The 23,900-nt window shown below is 37.6% G+C and overlaps 1 protein-coding gene and 1 long non-coding RNA gene across 24 annotated transcripts; one reads left to right on the top strand and one right to left on the bottom strand.

The window, feature by feature from the left end:
• Positions 1 to 36: 36 nt before the first annotated feature.
• Positions 37 to 23,900, bottom strand: ldb1a (LIM domain binding 1a). Of its 23 annotated transcripts, none has more exons than XM_079635502.1 (13): positions 23,804 to 23,900; positions 23,594 to 23,625; positions 21,037 to 21,137; positions 6,207 to 6,309; positions 5,972 to 6,016; positions 5,630 to 5,705; positions 5,311 to 5,416; positions 4,993 to 5,165; positions 4,547 to 4,669; positions 3,459 to 3,542; positions 3,239 to 3,362; positions 2,885 to 3,033; positions 37 to 2,339 (listed from the first exon to the last, which is right to left on the bottom strand). In XM_079635502.1, the coding sequence occupies exons 3-13, from the start codon at positions 21,062 to 21,064 to the stop codon at positions 2,109 to 2,111; spliced, it is 1,242 nt and encodes a 413-aa protein (XP_079491628.1). In that variant the 5' UTR covers positions 21,065 to 21,137; positions 23,594 to 23,625; positions 23,804 to 23,900; the 3' UTR covers positions 37 to 2,108. The 23 variants fall into 23 exon arrangements, with proteins under 23 accessions (XP_079491628.1, XP_079491639.1, XP_079491638.1 ...); XM_079635513.1 differs by having other exon boundaries at positions 2,891 to 3,033; positions 23,794 to 23,880; XM_079635512.1 differs by having other exon boundaries at positions 2,891 to 3,033; positions 23,804 to 23,880.
• On the top strand, positions 16,976 to 19,438 carry LOC307010645. Its single transcript, XR_013800230.1, has 3 exons — positions 16,976 to 17,183; positions 17,572 to 17,678; positions 19,313 to 19,438. It is a non-coding gene; the product is annotated as an uncharacterized lncRNA (long non-coding RNA).

Raw genomic sequence — 23,900 nt, 5'->3', positions numbered from 1 at the left:
TACTTTTGATGCGAGTTAACCACACACCAGGCATGATAGCTGTGAAAATGTGTTTTATTGGTACCACATCAATTGTCAATGGGAGACGCGAAGCAAAAATATATTTGTAAAACAACCACAAACAAATGGTCTCTGAAAACTCAGGAAAGTGCACACCTGTTTTATAGCCGACTTGAGAAATGAACCAAAACACTGGGTTATAGTGACAAATTTGTGAAAAATGAAATTAAGATCTGTATGCCGTAGATTGGTTACATGTAGCTAGTTTAGTCTCAGACCATTTTAATAGGTCAATGGAAGCCTTACAATGGAGTGCCCTCTGGTGTGTAAAAAAAACAATACACTGTAACCTCAAAGGGGCTTCTAGGAATTAATGGTCTGGATTTTTTTTATTACATTATCCAAGGTTTAATAAGAACTCTTATGAATTCATTCAAGAACTTATATATCATCTTAGGTTAATGAAATAACATAAGTGAAATAATGTACAAAGGCAACATCACATACACAGCAACATGTTTCGTCTCGATATATAATGCAATGGCAAAGACTTTAAAAAAATAAATACATTGTACATTGACTTAAAAACTATAATCTACCTTTATAGGGGAAAGGTAGTTGTACCTTTAATGCATCTAGAAATGATTTGAAATGAGAGGTTCAGCTTTACTTTTGACATATGAATGGGTCAAGGGCACAGACAGGGGTCCTAAAGAAGAGTAAATAGAAATCACACTTATACAGAACTTGGCTACAATTTTAAATATACAATCACAAATACACAAACAAAATGATGAAAAAACAAAATCGTAATATAAATGTGTAAATTAAAGGATTTTGCTTCTTGGTCTGTAGCATCAGGGAAGAAAAAACAAAACAATGGCTGGTATACTAAAATTAAGTTTTTAGCAATTGCTGTGAATGACTGGGTTTACACAAAGGCATTGAGCTTGGTCTGTTCTTTTCAATAGGCTAAAAATCTCCAAGAAACAAAATGTTCATAGCTACGGTCTCAGGACAAAATGTGCCACCAGCCGTTGTAATAACAGTGTAGGATTTAGATCCTGCAAACAATGAGACTGTTACAGCTGCAATAGCTATTGTCTGACACATGCAGTTCCCAGACGTACATGCTATGATCATGTGATCTCATTTTCAATGACGATTGAAACAGAAAGACAGATAGGTGTAAAGCTTAAAGCAAAGTAGCATCTACTTACAATAATAACAGTAACAATACAAAATTTGTTATTTTACATTTGAGATTGACAGCGTTTTCCAGTTAAAGATTATCAATTTTTTTTTGTTTGAATAAGAACAAAATTCATCATAATTGTTTTATTAAGAAAAATAGATCCAAAATACAGTGACAAGAGTGCAAAGGATATTTAGAGTTTTTGTTTGCTTGCTTATTTTTTTCTCTTTAGAAATCGTTATAAAAAATTAAAAAAGAACAAGAAACCAAACAGAATGCAAACAATAATAAAATAAAAAAAATAAAAAATAAATCAAACACTTCTTTGAGTCTGGTCAGGCAAGCTCTCAGTGACCATTTCGGGTATGACCAAACTCAAGAACCTCGATGCTTTACACTTTATTTAGTTTTACTTAAAAGGACTTTACGTAGTGGTTCTCAACTCCGGTCCTCAAGCTCCGGAACTGTACAGGTTTTTGTTCCAACCAGGTCCTACAAAACAAATAATTGAGTTTTTAAAAATGGAGTGTTGGGTTTGAATCTGAGGTGCACACAATGGTCATATCACTAAACGGTTAGATAAAAAGTGATCCTTTCCTGTCAAGTGAGCACAACAGAAACGGCCATGCGTGTCAAAGCACAGCACGCACAGAGAGACCCGAGGTTGGAACAATAACCCACAGCCTGATCGCTAAGCCTGATCGAGACACAGAAACGGATGGTGTTGGAAAAACGACTCTCAAAGAAAAAAGAAAAAAAAAGAACCAACAAAACGGCATGTCTGATGGCGACGGAGGATGAGGAGGGCCAATTTCACGAGTGACCAATTGAGGAATCGTCAACGCAGAAGACTAGGACCACCGGGTCGTGTCCTCGAGCGGCTTCTCGAGCCTTTCGCTAGCCCCTAATACTTCTACTGTGATGACTGTGAGGTGGGGTTGTCATTTTTGCTCTCCTGGCTGGAGGGAGCTTTGCTGTTCCAGGGGCTGTTGGTGCCCAGGGCGGGGGAACTGTTGAAACTGTCCTCGTCGTCGATGCCATTGGCCGCATCAAACTGTGTGTTCTCCAGCCGCGTGATGAGCCGCTCATCCTCGTCCCCGAACTCCCCTCCCATCAGAGTGGGCTCTCCCACCACCATCACATCCTGCAGGGGACAGGAAGGGGCGCAAACATTATCCCCGCAACCCGGGGGTGCTCCGTAGGGGGACGCGGTGGCTTTCTACACCACATAGCAACTGCAGAAGGCACTGAGGAACTAGACCTCCACTATCCTGACCACTACAAGCCCAAATCAGCACGGTGCACCGGCCACAGGAACTTAAATCAGCAGTGCTGTATGTGAAAAAGGCTACGTTCACCATGCTGAACACTAAATAGCTCTGCCATGGTGGGCATCCCGGATCCTTGAGTGCTGCACGGGTTTCATTCCACCTCGGGTCTCTAGTGTTGGCTGCGTCTCTGGAGCTCAAAACACCCAACAGACTGACAAAAAGCACCAAAAAAAAAAAAAAACACAGACCTGCGGCCCTAAAGGACCAGGGACTGCCCAGCATTGGATCATGTCCACTTGTCTCTATGTTGGGTCTGTCTTCCTAGTATTATGCATAACTTGAATACAAGCATTGGTCCACCCTCCTCCCGCTACCCATCTCACACAGCTCAAAATGGACATCAAAATGAGATGCTTACAGGTACCTGGCTGGAGAGCGCAAAACTGCTGGCTGGACTTTTCTTTTTACTGTTGCTGTTGTTGTTGTTGCCTCCTCCGGTGCTCATCGTGCTGCCGCCGGACATTTTTCGTTTCCTTCGCTTGTTGGGGGCTTGTCTCGCAGGCTCAGCTGGAGAAAGAGCAGAGGACAATATTTGAAACTTGCACAGGATGCCGCTGGATGCAGTTATTTGAGTATCATTGAGATACTATTAGTTTTTCATACAAATATATTTATTTCAAGTAACAAATGTCTTTTTTATGGTTTTAGTTTACTTTCAAAACCCCAGCTGTTTGTTTGTCTGTCTTTCAGATGAAAGTTGCTCGATTCGCACCTGGTGGGGCCACCATCCTCTGCCATTTCTGAAACAGACAGGTTTTGAGGCAGTCTCGTGGGCTGAGACTGTAGGTCTTGTGTCTGGACATCAGCTCCTGCATGGGCTCCAGGATTACACAAAGCTGTGGAAGAGGACAAATTTGTTAGATGGCAATGGAGAAGTGAAGCCATTGTAGCTGGAGATGGTTTTTAATTCACATCTACTGTTCTGTACTTACTCGGAGGTAGTTCAGCGTAGAATTAGATAAACCACATCTTGTGATATTTTTTGATAGCTGGTCAAGCATTTGAGGGTCTTGTGCCTGTTGTGGAAAAAGTTGAGTAAATCAACATAAATAGTAGAGTAGTGTAGGTTTTTAGCTTATGCTTTACCAAAGACAAACACAAATCATGAATTAAAAAAAACATCTATTGAAACCTTTTTAAACACAACATGACATTAAGAAAAAAGAAAGACATTTTAGTGTTGAAATGCTCCATTATATGGGAGACATACAATTTTTCCCTAAAAAGTCTACAAATTACTAAGTAAATAAATAAATGCCACATCATCTACAGCTAAAATTATTACAACTTATAGGGGGAAAAATTTAAGGTACCATTCACTTCAATTATAAAGCTTGGAAGAGACAAGATATTTTTTATATAACTACGATTGAGTTTGGCTGAAAGAAGAAAGTCATATACACCTATTATGGTTTGAGGCCAAGTAAATTATGGGATCATTTTTATTTTCGGGTAAACTAACCATTTAAATGGCAGATATTACACAACAGTAATATTTTGAAATATTATAAGAATAAAAATGTTCTGTTTTCTATTTTAATATAAAAAATGTTTTAATGATTCATGTGATGGCAAAGCTGCCTTTTCAGCCTCATTACTCCAGTTTCACACGATTCTTCAGCAAACAATCTAATATGCTGATTTGGTGCTCAAACATTTCTTATAATTATTATTATTATCAATGCTGTAAACAGTTGTGCTGCTTAATATTTTTGTAGAAACCACAATACGTTTGTTGCAGGATTCTTTGAAAGTTTAAAAGTTTATTTGAAACATAAATCTATTTAAACATTATAAATGGCTTTACTGTCAATTTAATGCATCATTGCTGTACAAAAGTATTCATATTCTTTCTTTTTTTAATCATACTGACCCAAAACTTTTGAACAGTAGTGTAAATACTTATTGAAAGAGGGGTTTATGACAAAAGTATTGTTCTAATAATCTCAATATATTTCTGACTTGCAAGTACTGTAATGATGTGAATAGAAAACAGCATGAATAATTATCACACACTCACATGCATTGCCAGGATGCTTCTCGGCACAACCTCTCTGTGCTGTCTGATGCTGAAGTGCCATGTCTTTATACGCATCATGTCATCGAACATAAACTCCAGGTACAGTCTTCCCTCCACACACACCTGAGGAGATGAAAGGACTTGTGTACTTTGAATGGCAATGTGGGGGTGGCCTACAATGATTCGATGGTTATGTTCTTATAGTAGAGCTTATATAATGGAAATACTTTTATTTCCATTTAAGATCACAACAAGAGTTAATGTAAGCCTTTTCTGACACCGCATTCATTTTGAAAAGAAATGAACGGGCAACACATAAAGGCTATTTTTAGGATTTATTTCTGATAATAAACTTTATAAGAAGTGTAATGGTGGTCATACCAAAGGATATGCTTAGTTAGCGTTAGTTTTAAAACTTTGGCCATAAACGCAGAGAGACATTATACCTGTGTGAACATGGGTTTGCCATTCTGTGTAACCATGGTGCACTGATCGCAGTCCAGGGACACAAAGTTATTGTGGAACGACTCCTTGGGATGTTTTAGCACATAGAAAAGTTCAGTGGCCCCTCCCTCAAAAATACTCCTGAAGTACCGAGGGATCAATGTCCTACCAATAGCTGAAAACAGGAAAAAAATTGGATTCAGTTACTGGGGAAAAACAGACTAAAAATGGGTTTCCTTATGTTTATCTATATTTGATCATTAAAGTCAAATACAAACAAATTAAAATCACTGAAGTGACTTTATAAAACAGAATATTACTATATCTTTTGGGTCCATCTTCCAGACAGAAAGTGATAGTCAGCATTGCATCATCTTCGAAAAACTCTGTAGTGAACGCATCCCACCACAAATTGTCACAATCCTGCTGAGAAAGCACAAAAAAACCCACACAACTCAACTATAATCTTAATTTTTATTTTATTTTTTAAATGGGCAAAACAAGCAACATTTACATTGCACGGTTTTGCATGATTTAGATGCATGTAAATAAACTACTGTTTCCTTTCCTGAAATAATAATTTCAGTGGCCCCCTATTTAAATTTGTACCATGAATGTTGATAAAGTGGTTTCTCTTACCTCTGTCCAATTCTGTAGTCTTTTGTTGAGCTCAAATATTCTGTAGTCTGTTTGATTTCCATACGGTGTGTGCCTCCTGTAACATGGCATGCATTATTATCAAATAAATGCTGAACTTTGTTCAAAATCACAATTTCTACAAAAATATTAAGCAGCACAACAGTTTTCAACATTGAACATAAAAAAAAGGTTTCTTGAGCAGCAAATCAGGATATTAGAATTATTTCTGGATCATGTGACACTAAAGACTGGATTAATGGCTGCTGAAAATCAGCCTGCTGTCTGTCTCTTGAAAATATACTGCCATAACACAATTATATTAACTGCCAAATAAGAGCTTACCCTATTCCAGGTTCCATGTAAGAGGGGGGATACATCGGTGTCGGACTGAAATATAAGGAGCATTATTCAGACTTTAATAATAAGTTAATTTCATTTGAAACGTATAATCAGTTTACTTGGGATAGATGTTAGCTAGATGTCCACTTTTTACTATAAACTAGAAAAATGGCCGATTACTAGACACACATGTAGTTTTTTCACCATGTAAAAACAACAATCACAACATGAGTCTCACCCCACATCTCTATCCAGCATTGCACCTGGGTGAAATGGAGGGAAGGCACTGCCGTTGGGAGGCTCCTTTGGGGAGTACAGCTTGAATGACTTGGACGAACAGCCTATAGAAGTAAACACAAAGACAATGAGAAAGAGAACACAGTACATTCAAACATAAAAGACTGCACATTTTTATCTTTAGTCCCATTTACAGAATATACAGTCATGCCTACAAAGACACCAATCATTATGCAATATGCATTTAGTCCAGTCCAGCTGTAGGTAAACAAGAGATGTCTATTTTTGTCCTGACTTGTCCACAACATCAATCTTTATATATTATATTATATAAAATACAAGACAACCCTGAGTTATTCTTGTTCACTGACCAGCAAGCAGTGCAGTTAACATGCATGTTGATCTGTGACTGAAGGAAATTACATCTTTAAATATTTAATTGTTTCTCTAAAATAATAAATATGATTCATATTTTTAGTTTGAAAGACTTCCATGATAATTCCCCCACACCCTGATAAGCAAACACCATGTGATCACATGACATTGTGATTATTTCCCTGTAGCTTATGCACAGCCCATCCCCCATCTCCATTGAAGGATTCAGTTAAGTCCAGTTAGTCCTGCTATGTAAATCATGACAGCAAGTTAAAACAAGCCGGACAAGGACTAATCTAATACAATGCACAATTTAATTCGCAATTATTAAATGCAACATTCGTGCAGTGCTTTATGTTTCTTGCATATTTTATTCACAATATATAATAGCCACACAATAAAATTAAACTGGAATTCAATTTAATTACTAGGTCAGGGTGACCTCATCACACGTTTTAATACATTTCCAGTACAATTTTGGTCGCTCGTGATTTCTGAATAAGTAATTATTAAAAACATTGTATGGATATTTTAGCAGCCAAATAAATAGGCCCATTTCAAACTTAGCACAACAAAATATACAATATTATAAATATTCAATATAGAGCGTGACCTAGAAGTGGCAATTTTACATATCCCTCCCTGATATTCCCAGGTTTTGCATGAGTTAACTGGAAAAAGAAAGGTCACACACAGACCTACCATATTTCTAGTCTGATACAACCCTGTAAATATTGTGGCTCTGTGAGTTTTAGTAATCAGAATAATTTGAATAAACTAAGATATACTATTCACTCTATGCAAGCTAGCCTCTTTTGGAAACATCAGAGGTGATTTTTATAACTTTGGTGCATTTGAATATTATTGAATAAGAAATGTAATAATAAATATATTTTATGTCATTGACTTTACTTTACGTTACACACACACACACACACACACACACACACACACAGTTTAACTGACGCGCACAATGTATTTACAAGAATAACGTTGTAACGTTATAATGCCATCTACAAACAAAGTAATAATCAATTTGAATCATAAACATAATTTAAAGCAATTAAGAACTCCTGATGTTGCACATGATTCCATATTCACACAGATCTACGTTATAGTAACCACTTAATTCTCCACTGTTGTTAGTGAACATTTGTGCTAAGCTAGTAATAAGGTGGAACGTTAGCCATACTACTCTAAACATTTCAAAATGAAGTGCATTGAACTACGATTAAAAGATGCTGCTGTTATTTCAAACATTTATCACTGGTGTATCTGTAGCAACTTGTTCCAGGCAAGTCTCGGTATTTGTCTACTACAACGACAAACTTGGTAACTTAGCCTAGCTTAGCCAGGCCTGGCTCCGAGTCCGAGCACAGGCGAGGCCCTGCAGTTAGCCGATTATCCGAACAGCGTAAACTGCATCACCATGGCGACGCAATTCAAAGCATTTATTTCCGCGCTTACAAGCTTTAAAACTAAACGTTGTTATGAATTTACGTTGCACTGCAGATCAAGCACACCTGCAGGAATCCAAGCAGGAATTCGACGCTCTCTCCCCGGTGCTCCCTGATTATAATCCCGGTCTGTCGGTCGCTGTTTTTAAAGCGAGGTAAGCTGAAACATCAGCCCCTTCAAATCATCGTGGTGTGCAAAAAAAACAGGTACAAAATGCAGTTGCAGCGCTGGTATATGTAGACTTTGTTAAACAAGAACCAGACTCACGGGGTAACGAGGAAAAGTGCCCGTGCAACCCTTTGTTCTTGATCGTGAACAATGGTACAGGCCCTTCTTTCTCTCCGTGCAACCCCCCTCAACACTCCCTGCTCTGGTGGAGCATCAACCCCTCGCAATCCCATCCCATCAAACCTACCCCTCCCCCAAACACAAGCTTCTACTGCCTGTATTCAGTACAGTAGGCTACACGTCGAAAGCCTACTGTAAATGTGGTCAAAAGACAAACAAGACTATCGACTAAAACTCTAGTTGCCTAAACTTTTATAATTCGTAACGGGACTTGAATGAGAGCAGAGAGGATGCTGTTTACACCACCTACGCATCTTCTGAAGAACCTGCCAAAAAAATTTTTTTCAGTTAGTTTATCTCGCTTAAATTAATTGGCAATTTGATATAAAAAAAAATAAACACTTAAAAAACACCTGAATCTTTATTTATATAATTGTTATATTTAGGCTATATTTTTTTAATTGTCTGTCTTCATTTCATGAATAATGTCATAATTGAAGTCACTTGGACGTTTCAACAACATGCAAAGCGATGCACCTGTCAATAAAACCTAGAATTGCCAGCATATTTAAGGTTTAACTGATTTGCTACCATGATGGATTTTTAAAAATAAATAAAATAGTAAACTGTATTTTAAACTAATCATAATTCTAACATCTAACCTTAGGCCTACCATACTTGAACAAAATGTAGGCCTACTCTGAAGATTCAAGATTGTTGGTGTGTCGAAACCACAGGGTCGAAACCAGTGGAAATTTTGAGATGCTGGTTAGACAGTATCAAAAATATAATAGTCTCATGACATATTGAGTAATCAAATGAACTTCTAACCTCTTCCATCTGTTCAATGATTTGAGATCTAAATGTGCTCTGCCAATAACAGAGGGTGAAATGGGGGCTTGTTTTGCACAGATTAAACCAATCATATTGAAGGGAGGTGCCCATGTGTAATAAATCACGTTAATTTTATGTATATTTCTCTATAAAAACCTGATGTAGCCTATTCTTCTTTTTGGAAGAGATTCTCAGAGAAATGCTTGAGAACTCTCCCGGCCGTGATTAAAGCATTTACAGGACATTTGCTGAGGTCTGTCTAGTTATTGCTGTGCAGCAAGTTAGTTAGTGGAGCTTAATAGACACTTCGATAGTGTTATAGGAAAACTCAGACTCGAAGCCAGTTGTCGACTGTAGACGCAGTGCTAGAGTGCAAATACTATTAAGTGTTGACTGTAGACGCTTGCGTGTTGACTGGAGACTTAAGTCAGGTACGTAGGGAAAAACCTACCACACTACAATAATAGGTAACCATGGTGAAATACCAATAAGCCCTTATCCTTAAATAATTATAAGCTTATTGGACAATGAACTTACGGACGTGTGGAAACTTATTTAGAATTAATAGAGTTTTAAGATGTTGGTTTTTGTTGCACCATTATGTGATTAATAAGACCTTTGACTATTTTTTATCTAATTAGATTATTTTAGGAGTTACATGGAAAATAAGCAAAAGTTTATTATGACTGATTTTGTTTATCTTAACTTATACTACAATATCATAGAGTGATGGTGATGTTGCCTCCAAAAGATGTCAAATGGGTAGTTAAGCCAAAAATTAAAATCTGTCATCAATTACTCACCCTCAAGTTGTTCTAAACCAGCATTTCATTCTTCTGCTTAACACAAAAGAAGATATTTTGGAGAATACGTGTAACCAAACAGTTGATGGGCCCCATTGACTTCCAAAGTATTTTTTCTTCCATATGGAAGACAATGGGGCCCATCATCATTTGTTTGGTTACTCATATTGATTAATAATAATTGTGTTCAGCAGAAGAAGAAAAAATCATACAGGTTTGGAACAACTTGAGGGTGAGTTTGACAGAATTTTATTTTTGGGTGAACTATCCCTTTAAATCTGGGCTGGCAACTGACTGAAAGGCTGCTGGCTCAGTCATGAAGATACAGTTTCAACTCTAATAAAAAATTATTCAAAATTAAAGGGAGGATTTTGAGTAATTATGGAAATAAACTCTGCTGCAAAGAGACTGTCCCTGTAATTTGACACTGGCAGTGTCACAAAAAACAATTCTGTCAAGTGTTCTAAGGCAATAAATAAACATGAAATTCTATCATGCTGAACTCTTTCCTTGTGATATCATTGCTTTAATACCAATTTCACATAAACGGTCAGCATGTATGTTTTGTTATCAAGAAGAGAAAATGTTTTAAAATGTCTTTGCATTAGGCTACACACATCAATCACATAAAGTTTTTTGTTTTTGTCCTGTTAATTATGAAAAGTATGTCACTATCAAAATCCCATTAAATAAACACTTGGTCGAAGTTTAGTCACCCTGATATTATTTCAAATCCGTAATATTTTTTCTTCTTCTGCTTGGAACACAAAAGAATATATCTTTGAAGAATGTTGACTTTCGTTGGAACAAAAACCCCCACCTTTTTTCTCTACAAAATATCTTATTTTATGTTCCACAAATAAAAGAAAGTCATACAATTTTGAAACAACGCGATGGTGAGTAGATAATGACATAAAATTCATTTTTGGTTTAACTGTCTCTTTGGCTGTGGGTCAAATCAGCATAATGAGTTCATAATGAATTGCTGTGGGTCACATGTAGGCACGTGTGATGATTCAGACCCATCCACTTCCTCAGATAGAACAACATCGCTCCCTAGTGTCACGAACTTGCATAAACTATATATCTTATGAATTCACAGGACTGCAGCACAAATTTATGGGATGAAATTAGTATCTAAATGATTAACTCATGCAAGCACAATTATCAATGAACTTGATACATGTTGCAAATATGTTTTATCCATGTCTTTCAACTTGCGTGTGCAAAATTAAAAATTGAATGAATGTGTAACAATTTGTACAAATGCAGACATTTTTGTGAATACAAATGTTTTCTTTTGTATTAGTGTATCATAATTTGCGCATGCAAAAAAGAAGATGTGCATTTGTGGATCAGATGACACGCATGCATTCATTGACGTCTTTTCTGAGTCGATCTCATTTGATTCATTTGGATTTTGAGACTTTCTTTTCGCTGTTTTTAAGCATTTCACAACACACACACAAACAACTACACATGAATAGGCCTGGTGCTAATAATTAATGTGTGCACAACTACCCTTCTATTTAACAAATTCACAAATGTGCGTTGCTACATTTAAACTAATACAATACAACTTGTGTGTGCAAAATCCAGAATCACAAGAATGTGCAGCATTTTGTACAAATAGAGACATAGTTGTTAATTCAAAACCTCAATTTTGTATTAATGTAGGTCAGAATGTGTGCATGCAACAAGTATAATGTGCATTTGTGGATGAGGTGACACGCGTGCATTCATTGACTCGTTTCTGAGTCGATCCTGTTTGATTCATTTGGATTTTGAGACTTTCATTTCGCCGGTTTCGCCGGGCACGATCCACACACAGCTGTCTGAGAAAACCTGCTACCACTAGATGGCAGTATTCTGCTAAAACCGACAACGGCAGTGGAATCAAGCGTTCTTCCCCATTTAAGACGCTTAATGGATTTAAGTGATATTGAAGTGATATTTAGTTCACAATATAGGCCTACCTTATTAATAAAGCATAGCCTACTTTATAGAGGCAAACAGATTAAATCAGATTATGAACAACCCATATTGCTAACGTGCAATAGCGCGTTGCATGTTCAATACGGTGTATCGTCTACTGAGTTATAATATCAGCGTCTTACTGCATTGATGTTAAGCTTTTTCGTAATAATCGGCTCTATGGGAGGAAAACTTTATAGCCTACAGACAAGAGCCTATATGAACGCGACGCGCAACGTTTCACGTTTATGGCATTTTCCTTCCTGAGCCTGTTAAAATTAAAAAGCTTAACATGAAATTCTGCAGATGCGTTTAACTTTGCATGTGTATGGGAGAGCAACCGGTCCGAGAGCGCAGTGAAGTAGGTTTTAGGCATGGTTTTAGGTTTGATATTCGCTGCATTTTCTAAAGGGACCATCTGGAAATTCCACTCACAGTCAAAAAAATATAAATGTCCAATCATTCATTCAAATGAACGATAACTTCCAGTGTTATAGTCAATGCCTGGTGGGCAGACTGACTTAAACTACTGTATGTCCAGCCAATATCTCGATTGAACAGTAAATTGTTTTTCTATTCATGTTCCAAAGTTTTTGTACGTTCCTAGTGATCGTCATGTGAGATTTTGCATTATTCAACCTGTAGTAAGTCACCAAAAACCCTTTTGGTGAATTACAGTAATTTTTTATTTTAAAAAAATTGTTTACTGTAAATACATTAAGGGTGGTATTGGGACCATTTCACCTGTAGTAAGCCAGTCTAGTCACTAGGAACATACTACAACCATTTTGAACATGAAAAAACCCTTTTGGTGAATTACAGTATTTTTCCTCAGAATACAGGCTACATACATGAAGGGAAGTATTGTACAAATTTTACTTATAAGTCAGTCTTACAGGAACCTTCTACGAGCTTTGGAATTTGAAAATGTGATTTTAAATATTAAAAGTAATTTTAATGAAAACAAATGATACGTTTTAACGCAGTTAGTGTAATTGGCAGACGTTCCCTTGTGCATCATGAGCTGTGGTAGCGCGTCAAAGCATTCTCATGTATGCGCTATGCAGCGATACACACGTAGGGCCTAGGTGATTTTCAATGAATATTTCATGTCGATATACAATGGTTGCATATTTTTAAAACTCATCGTGCTATAGTAAGACTATATAACAGTGGCAAGGGTCAAGGGAAAACAAATGTCCTGCGAAAATCGTCTTTTAACATTTAAAAACAGACATTTTCAAATTCCAAAACTTGTATAGCCTACAATGTGTAGTCAGATAAAAATAAGCCTATAATATGAACTCGACTGCGAAATTTCACGTTCTTTTTAACAGGCTCAGGAAGGAAAATGCCATAATGCCGTTGTCGGTTTTAGCAGAATACTGCCATCTAGTGGTAGCAGGTTTTCTCAGACAGCTGTGTGTGGATCGTGCCCGGCGAAACCGGCGAAATGAAAGTCTCAAAATCCAAATGAATCAAACAGGATCGACTCAGAAACGAGTCAATGAATGCACGCGTGTCACCTCATCCACAAATGCACATTATACTTGTTGCATGCACACATTCTGACCTACATTAATACAAAATTGAGGTTTTGTATTAACAACTATGTCTCTATTTGTACAAAATGCTGCACATTCTTGTGATTCTGGATTTTGCACACACAAGTTGTATTGTATTAGTTTAAATGTAGCAACGCACATTTGTGAATTTGTTAAATAGAAGGGTAGTTGTGCACACATTAATTATTAGCACCAGGCCTATTCATGTGTAGTTGTTTGTGTGTGTGTTGTGAAATGCTTAAAAACAGCGAAAAGAAAGTCTCAAAATCCAAATGAATCAAATAAGATCGACTCAGAAAAGACGTCAATGAATGCACACGTGTCATCTGATCCACAAATGCACATCTTCTTTTTTGCATGCGCAAATTATGATACACTAATACAAAAGAAAACATTTGTATTCACAAAAATGTCTGCATTTGTACAAATTGTTACACATTCATTCAATTTTTAATTTTGCACACGCAAGTTGAAAGACATGGATAAAACATATTTGCAACATGTATCAAGTTCATTGATAATTGTGCTTGCATGAGTTAATCATTTAGATACTAATTTCATCCCATACAAATTTGGCGAGGAAGATATGAGCCAACATCACAATAATACACGTGTGTTAAGGGAACCAATGCTAATATAAATTAGCGTGTGTTATTGGTATGACAGGTAGCTTACCTCAACATGGGTGTATTTCAAAAGTCTGAAGGATCTAATAAGCAGCTTGGTTATATGGCACATTCAGACAGGAAAACGAGCTAAACTTCCACTGGGGGGCTCTTGGTGAATTCATTTATGAAGCTTTATGAACGTCCTCCATGTGCAGCAATGACGCAGTTCTCATTTTAACTCTGGTTTGAATGAAGGATTGCCTCTGTGGAGAAAACTCCATCCTTCACCGCCATGGCTGACAAAATCTCTCTCCCTGATGAGGCCTCTGCTTCCCTCACTGTGCTCCAGGGGCTCTTTGTTATGCCACTGCCTCATCTCTCCCAAACACAAGCACAGGGAGAGCCATGTGCCTCACGCTCACCCAGGCTGCTCACAGCTACACGGCTGGCAGAGCGCGATAATGCTCTGGCGACAGACGACATATGTGAGGGCCATACTAACTACTGTGGGGGACTGACTGCAGTACAAATCATATCTAATATCTGTCCTCCACTCAGAGGAATGTGCAGGGGGGAAAATCTCATGATCTGCTGTTCACAAAAGATAGTCAACACGTTTGAATTTTTAATGAAATCTGTGTCATCAATTTCTAAATCCCTATTTATTACCCCATGTGTGAATATTTTGTTTGGGGTTCCCACGTTCCCCAACATTTTAGAGAATTTTCAAAAGTATGATTGGAAATTAATAGAATCTTAAAACGTCTTGAACATTTCTAAAGAGGTTTCTATAGTCAATTGAAATATTTTATATTCTGAAGTGTTGCACTTTTTTGTGAGATCTCACAAATCATGGAAAAGTCATTGTAAAATCAAAGAAAATCATTGGTAAAAAAATGACACCCTCATACTGTACATGCCGATATCTTTGTTATTAAAAACATTTTTAGTAACATTTAATAAAATTACATGAGAAAAAAATGAAATTTGAGTATCAAGTTTTATAAGTTAACATAATTTTATTATTAAGTTATATTCGTTCTTTCAAGAGACTTCTTTAAAAACTTTTTTTTAAATCTTACCAACCCCAAACTTTTGAACAAAATGGGTTTGGTAAGATTATTATTATCATTGAAAAAGGCTTCATTTAATCAATAATACAATGAAAATGGTAATATTGTGAAATATTATTGCAATTTAAATTAACTTTTTTCTATTTTTAAATGTAATTTAGTCCTGTGATGGCAAAGCTGAATTTTCAGCATCAGTCTTCAGTGTCACATGATCCTTAATTTCTGATTATTGTCAATGTTGAAATAAGTTGTGCTGCTTAATATTTATGTGGAAACTTGATACTTTTTTTTCAGGATTTTTTAATGAATGGAAAGTTTAAAAGAACAGCATTTATTTGAAATAGTAATCTTTTGTAAAATGATAAGTGTCTTTACTGTCATTTTTGATTCATTGAATGCATCCTTGCTGAATAACAGTATTGCTTTCTTTTAAAACAAAACATTAAAATCTTTCTGACCCCAAACATAACTCGTCTTTACTAAAATGTACACACTTTAAAAGCCTGCCTCTGTTTCTGCAGATGATGATGCTCTGACCCAGCAGGGATCAAACTACCACTTCAGATTCATTTCTTTTCATCACAAACCACTCATTACCACCTAAAAGTCTTACAGGCATTTGATTGCCAGAGACATATGCAAAGCTAAGTGAACCCACTGGTGGATTAAATTGACTGGCTTTTTTGTTGCAAGCATCTCTTTAAGCCGTTAAATCACTTGGAAACATGCGTTAAACTGCTGTGAGAGGAAATACGATGAGGGCTCTGAAATACCCACGCTTAACAAATATACAGTGAATGAATATTCTGCCTTCTGCTGCACTGCAGTGGTTTCTGGTTAAAGATGTGGGTAAAGCACTTAACCTTAGGTCACTCCATGGGGACTGAATATGCAATAAATATACTGTAAGTCACTTTGTATATGAAAGTGTCTGATAAATGACTAATAAGTAACTGTGGTGTTTGTTGACTTTGTTGGCAAAGACTCTATGCTATCAAATATAAGTGTCAGACCTCAAAAAGCAGCGGGAGAAATACTTGATGAGAATGCAGAGAAAAATCAATGAGCAGTAAAACACACTGAGGAAAACACATTTGCTGTCATTGGGAATAAATCTGCTCAGGCACTTTAGGTGTTCCCTACATAAAACACACACTTCAGGTATAGAGAGAGTGTGAGGGGTCTGTTGTGTTCAGACCAGTTCAGACTCAGTGTGTTTCCCTTGGCAACAGCAGCCTCAGGGACGGGTCATGGGAGTTTATTGAGGTCTCAGGAACCGCTGAGTTGGAAATCATAGAGAAGCAACAGCTGATCCTCGTCACTATGAGATACAGATGCCTTTGCTTACTTTTCCTTTTATTGCCGCAGTTCTGATTTTTTTCCCCTTACATTTTGTTTCTTACATTTACAAATGCTTATCTATAATTATTTGGGCTCAACTACAGCACTGCTCTTTATTTTGATTACAACACATTTTTTTTACATTTTTACTTCTATATCAATTACTTTTACTGCAACTAAATTACACCAATAGGTGGCGATAAGTGACTGTCTGTAATGAAGAACAAAAAAATAAATCAAGATGAATTCAGATGCCTAATCACTTAATTAATAATTAACGTTATACTCTTAGGCTACAATTTCTATCAAATTTTCATATGGAAAACAAACATAGGGTAGTATGGGAGTACTTTTCGAAATTCAGCCCACGTGTTTGGTTTTTATGAGTGATTCATTGATTCATTCACTCAACCGATTAGCTCAAAAACATTGATTCATTCAGGAAGCAAACGGCTGTCTGTCGGCTGGCTTAATTTTCAATGGCGGCGAAAAAACAGACAAACCAACTGTGTTGGCCTTGAAATGTAGCCTACTGTAAGTTACTCAATATTAACTAATTGTTCATTGAACCAGTAGCCTACATAATAGCAATATCACATTTCAGTACGGTTGTGATTACCTAGCTGCAACCGAATTTAAATGCTGTGACCCATTTATAGGTGAGTATAGATATATTATTATACTGTTTTTACGGAGAAACAACACAAGAAGCCTACAAACTATTCTTGAAAGTGGCACGTATACATTTTAGAAATAAAGCTGTCTATAGAATACAATTATTGTGAATTCTTTAGACAGCAACCATTAATGATGTCAAATTCTGCGAATGTGGTAAAAAATTAGATTGCGTAAAAAAAATCCAAAAATACCTGACTGAAAAATGATGACTTTGACTGCCATAAAATTAAAATAATTTCAAAATCTGTAAATGTGTTTTTAAAAAAAGATTGTTAATTTTTATGTGTATATATATATATATATATATATATACATATATATATATATATCTAAAATAAATAAATACATTTTCTTTCAAATGTTCTGCAGAATCCCCAGCACTCGTTTGCGGACCGTAGTCCCCAGAAGGACCCCAGTTTGAAAAAATCCTGGAAAAGTAACAGCACAGCTCTCATCATAAAGACGCACATTTTAAGGTATCATTCATTTCCACAGCACAATCAGTGACTCACAAGCCAAAGTTTAGTAATAATAGAGGTACCAATATAAGCAATAGCAAAAGTAATGCTTATTCTATCAAGCGTCACTAATACATCTTCATTCAGTCCGTAAAATCATGTGTCATTTTGTTCAGACAACGCATTGATTCTTACAGTGGTGGATTTGTGCAGCTGGCAAATGCCAGTTCTCATCTAATATTTCCTCACCATCGTTGACACGTGACATAACGAGTTCTAACATCCCCGTCTAATGCTGACAAGTTGAGGGGAGCTGATTTTCTGCACAGGAAGCCATTTTGTTCTAGCACTGTGTAATGAGACTGATCTGTGAGCCACGGGCTGGAGAGGGGGGAGATGTTGCACACGCGCACACAAATGCACGCTAAACGCACCATGCACAGGCATTACCAGTCCAGCAGGGAGATGGTAAATCAGCGCAGCTTCTCTTAACTTGACAGGCACACCCTAACCCTTTCGCCGTTGTGCAACTTGAAACAGGCTCGCTTTGTGACTGTTTTAGCTTCGCTTAAAGTAATTTCCCTCTAACCAAGGGGCCATGTGACTTTTTTGCATGAGGTAACAGGACACATGCTGATATCGAGTACTTGTAGGTGAGAGGTAGAGAGTCGAGTGGCAGAGAGCAGCTGGATGGAGCTTAGTAGCTCATATTTAAAAGCATCGGTATGGGTTGTTATCTAGCTCAAACAAAGCTATAAAAGAGGCCATTAAAAGCGTGCTATCCGTGCTCAGCAATATATTCGCAAATCCAGACAGGAGGATCACGGCAGCCCACTGTACGTGCAGCCCACACGAGCATAGGAATGTAAACAAACCAGACTTCAAACGAAACCTGTGTCGAGGGGAGGGACGTGCGCTGTAAGCACAGATTGCATCGTGTTTCTGACAGAGGTGAACATCACAAGCAGGCTTTTATGGTGCTCCTCTGCCTTTTATGAAATTGCGCAATGGGACCCACACAAAAGCAAGAAAGAGCCGCCTTTCGCGCTCCAAGCCTCCGTTTCAGTCTCACCCCGTCTCGTTCTTTCTTTTCTTCACCCTCTTTCCCGCCTCCCTCTTCACAAAAAAGGAAAGCAATCAGACAGGACACATGTCTGTGGAAATTTCCATGACTACGCTTGTAAAAATGTACCCTTGTGACTTGATTTTAAACAAATGTTATGTGCCAAATTTTGGCTTGTTTATCAGTGAGGTTGCCAGAGAGGCTTTTGTGGTTGGCTCTTGCACTGAGATAAAAATCTGACTTGAGAGCGTCTGAAGAAACTGCTTGCCTTGTGTTTATGGCACCGAAACAATCCCCACACCGGTCCAAACTTGCCTCGATGCCATTCACCCTGTTTTTAATCTTTATCACAGTGAGGGAGAGGACAAGCACCATGTTCCTCGTAATTGTGATTATCTTTCCATGATGCCACAGATCTCAAGAACATGAAGTTTGGTACTTGGAATTTGAAACTCCTATAGACTGAACATATGGACTCTATTAAAAACGTATTTAAGTGATCCAGACTATAACTTGTGAGAGAGAAAGACTTGGTCAGAAACAAGGGTGCTTTGTGTCTAATGTGTCTTAATGTGTTCTCTCTATTTAGGTGACGGCGCACACTGGGCTACACAGCAAAGTCAACATATGCTACATCACTGCTTCCAGCATGCCTGACCACACTCAAACAAGCCTTGCACATTCATTCACAGGTAACCTTTGGACTTAAGAAGCTAAGATTCCAAAAGGTTAAAGATGGCAAAAGAATGAGGAAAGCAGCTTTATATCATCAATGTGTCACTCTTAACGGGTTTTCACAAGGTGTATAGTCAAACTAAGCAAGTCTCATGTCATTGATTGCCATTGGCACACAGTTCCGTTGAATCTGGTTTAGAGATTCCCTATGAGGATACTTGGTTTTAGATCACCAGCATGGAGCCATGTCTCCAAAAGCATCATTTGATTCTCAGCCAAGGCCAGTGGTGAAAAACATTTAAAAAAAAGATTCTGTCCCATCTTCTCAGAGTGTGTATCTAGCAACACCAAAGTCATGGGTTCGATTTAAACTCATCAAATGTATACTTTAAATCCATTTACATTGCTTCGGATAAAACTATGTAAATATTAACATTTCAAAGATAAATTAGACATATATATGCATAAATATGAAAATATAAAAATATAAGATTTTTAAATACAAATATGTATATATATATATATATATATATATATATAAATATATACACACACACACAAAACAATATAAATGCATACATATAAAAAATATATTGAATATAAATTATATAACATATATTTAAAAATGTAAATTAATGAATTCATATGTAAATATATAAATTAATAGTTCATTTGTAATGCATAATAAACAGAATATACAGAAATATAATATGAATAAATATAAAGCCCTATTGTAATGCATAATACATATAAGTAATAATACTAAAAAAAACAAGTTTTTATTCAAACTAATATAAATATAAATTAAGACTGATTTGTATATTTAAAAAAACCATAGTGATTGATGCCTGTGACTAATTGTGCATTTCCTCTTATATAAATTAATTAAGACAGATGTCTCTATTCAACAGTCTCAAAGTAAGAACAGCTGCCAAAAAGTCCATGCCTTTGATTTCAAACCCCTTCAACATGTGAAAAATGTTTGCAATGCAGATGAATGAATTTGTGTTGGATGTTTTTTTTTTTCTTTACAGAAACAATCCATATGTTATTCCCTGCCATCGGCAAATGTGACAAACCAATGCCTAAAATGTTTTCAGAACATGAGTCATGAAGGAAAAACAAAGAAAATATGTTTTTCATAACCGTCTAACTGCCACAATGTCCTGCTCAATCAAAAGTGTTTACTTGCTTTTCTATGCAAAGCACTTTAAGATGCGAGTGAAGGCTGACGTCATATGAGAAAGGAAAGCACCCCGCACAACTATACACACCAGTCAGGGAGACGATTCAAGTCACAGCTATGTCCAGGAAGTCTCTGCTCTGAGATCACATACACATTTCTTGAACAAACTAATGCGTGTCATTGCATGCACAAAAAAAATACACAAATGAACTTCTAAAACAAATGTCGGCGTACAGGAATGCTGATTTATGTAATGCTCCTTTAATGTTCAAATAAACAGGCCATACAGTGCAGACTGAAACACATGACCTAAGTGGCTTCACATTTGGGGCACAAGAGATGTGAAGTCTTCCAGGTATAGTCCTCTCCCTTTCATTCCCAAAAACCCCATGTTGTTTCGCAACTCCTGCCTGAAGCCGTCCATGCAAAAGAGATGAAATTAGAGCTCTTACCTGGGCAAGCACAACCTCCAACAGACATCTTCTCACATGTTTGGCACTGCTCTTAATGAAATGGTGTTGTTCAGTCCACGCACTGCTAGCATGGGCTTCTTCTGAGAAAGAGAAACAGGCAGAAAGGGGTGGGGAGTCAGTAGGAGGAGGGCACAAAAAAAATCAAAATGTAGAAACAAGAGCTCAGCGAGAAACAGGAAGTAGGAATTACACTCCTGCTCGACACTGCGCCTAGGTTCATTAATATGCAAATTGCAATACTTGTGGGAGGGAGAAAATATGAGAGTGAGAGAGACAGAGAGTGTGTGTGACACAGGAGAGGAACAGAGAGGGAGAGGGGTAGCGAGAGCCAACATTGTCAAAGTGACCTGTGAGGCACATTTTAGAGCAAACTGGCCATGTGATGCTGTTCTTTTTTTCTCTCTGTGTATTGCCTATTTTTGCCTTGTGCTGCTAACGGAGATAAACAGAGGCAGCCAGAGCCCAGAGGCACGGAGTCATTACCGCCTAGTGGAGCTACGACACACAGCATAAACACACACATGCACACGTACAGCCTGCCCTCCTGATGCTCCCAGGGGTCTGCTGCACAGCTCACCCCTGCCAGAGTGAAACACACACACACACACACACACACACACACACACACACACACACTCTCTCTCTCTCACTCTCTATCTCTCTCTATATGCTGCATGACTGATCTCCCTTCTACTCATACAGCTGTCCTTCTCCTCTCTGCATGTTCTGTGCATTTTAGTAACCTATGCATTGCCATGCATTATTCTCTCTTTGATACCTTCACAGAAAAGTAATGTGGGGTATGCACAATATATTAGTATTGTATCAGTTATTAGCCAATATATATAATAAATGTACTTTTAAAAAATCTGTATCAAATTTATATTAGCATGTTATTAATGCGGTACTTCTACTATTTAAGAATAGCATGGTATTTCAATGTCCAGAATCATTAAACTAATTTTTTTGTAAATATAGTATCTGTGATTTATTGGGAAAAATGGGACTGTTAATAGTTACCATATTCATATAGCAAAATATCTACCTTGTGCATCAAGATACTTTTAAGAATACCCTGGTATTTCCACTATAAATGTCCAAAACATGGTAACTTTTTGTAAGTATTGTAACTGAGAGAGTAGTGATAGAATTGTTAGGCAAATGGTACTGTTAATGCTTACGTTATATAGCATGGTATTTACATGGTACTCCTAAGAATACCATGGTAATTCAATGTCCAGAATCATAGTAATACCTTTTTCTGTAAATATAGTAGCTGCGATTTACCCTTATTGACAACAGAATTATTTCGTTACCATATTCATAATGCATGATATCAACAATCAAAATTACTTTTAGGAATAGCATGGTATTTGTCAAAAAAACAAGAACATAGAAATACCTTGTTTTATACATGTAGCAACTGTCATTTATTCACACCGACAAGAAAATGGTTCAGTTAATGGCTGAACCATTTTCCAGATTAAAAATTCAGAACGTACCTGGGGTACTGGGACATTGGAGAAACAGCCCAGGGAGTGTGCTAAGGTGTCTAATTTCTTCAAGGAGCCCGTGTTTAAAACCAACAGAGCACTCACAGAAAACCCTACAATTTAAAAGTTAATCACTTTGTAATTAAAAAAAGCTTAGCATTTGTCTTTGTCTCGAAGTCTCACATCTTCAACCCTCCCGGTTTCAGAGACTCATTGGCTTTCTCATAGTCCCAAAGGACAGACAGAGGTCCCTGTCCACATGGCACCCACTCTGTGTTAGCCCCGCGATCGACCCGACGCCTCCCCCGCTCTGCCCTGCTTCTCCCTTCTCAAAGCCTCTCCCTCCAGTGGGCTGTGCTTCTAACTACCGAATCTCACACACCACTGGTCCTTTACGTCCCCTGTCAAAGCCGCCTGACAACTCCAGGGGGGGGGAGTGAGCGAGCACTCAGCAACCTCTTGATTTCACAGACTCTCATCCAGCGTATCTAGGGAACAGTGCTCTGCTTTCATCGCACCGCTGTTATTACATGTCACCTGTCACTCAAAATCAATATGCCGACACTGAGACAACACTCTCCATCCCACACAGACACAAACGACCTGCCAATCAGATACAGAATCAGATGTGTTCTGCAATTCCTGACTCTTAAAATGCCGCTGATGATCTCATTTGATTTACTTTCCTCAGCCGAGAGGAGCTGCGGTCCAAAACGCACTGATCGAAGAACAAAGAGAGCCACTCCATGGAGAATAATTTCACATTGAGGGGTTTCCTTGCGCCGCTGTAGGAAATGGCTTTTTGTTTTCAGAGCCCCAGATTGGCTTTGAAGCGCTGAGCCTCGGGAGATGCTCTTCACCACAGACTGCACAATCAGGTCTCCCTCCCTCCCTCCCTCTCTCTCCTTCGTCCTCAGTCACACGCTCTCACACTCCAACTCGCGGCTCTGCTGAAAACAAAGATGATCCCTCCTCTGTCTTTGCTCTGACACCACCATTGTTGAAGCCTAGATGTTTACCTGCATGCGCTGACTCTCACTCACCTTCCCTCGCAGTTACGGCGGTGTTCCTGGTGCTGTCGAGAGGAACAGAGGAAGGATTTATAATCAACTCCTGATTCAATTAAGTGCATGAAAAGAATAACAACAACATAAAAACAAGTCGATTTACCATCACTTGAATAAAAAATAAAACCCCAAATGAATCTAATCAAGTTAACAATGTTCCACATTGTTTGCCTCACCACAATTTACCTCTTCGGGGTCTGTGCTGTTTGTGGTAGTCGAAGCTCTGTGTATTGATGATCTGGAGCTGGGTCAATTAGCCCTAAAAAGCATGGACAGAGAGAAA

Source organism: Phoxinus phoxinus (assembly GCF_949152265.1).
Source record: "Phoxinus phoxinus genome assembly, chromosome: 14".
Taxonomy (NCBI): Eukaryota; Metazoa; Chordata; class Actinopteri; order Cypriniformes; family Leuciscidae; genus Phoxinus; species Phoxinus phoxinus.
This window is presented reverse-complemented; position numbering and strand designations above follow the sequence as displayed.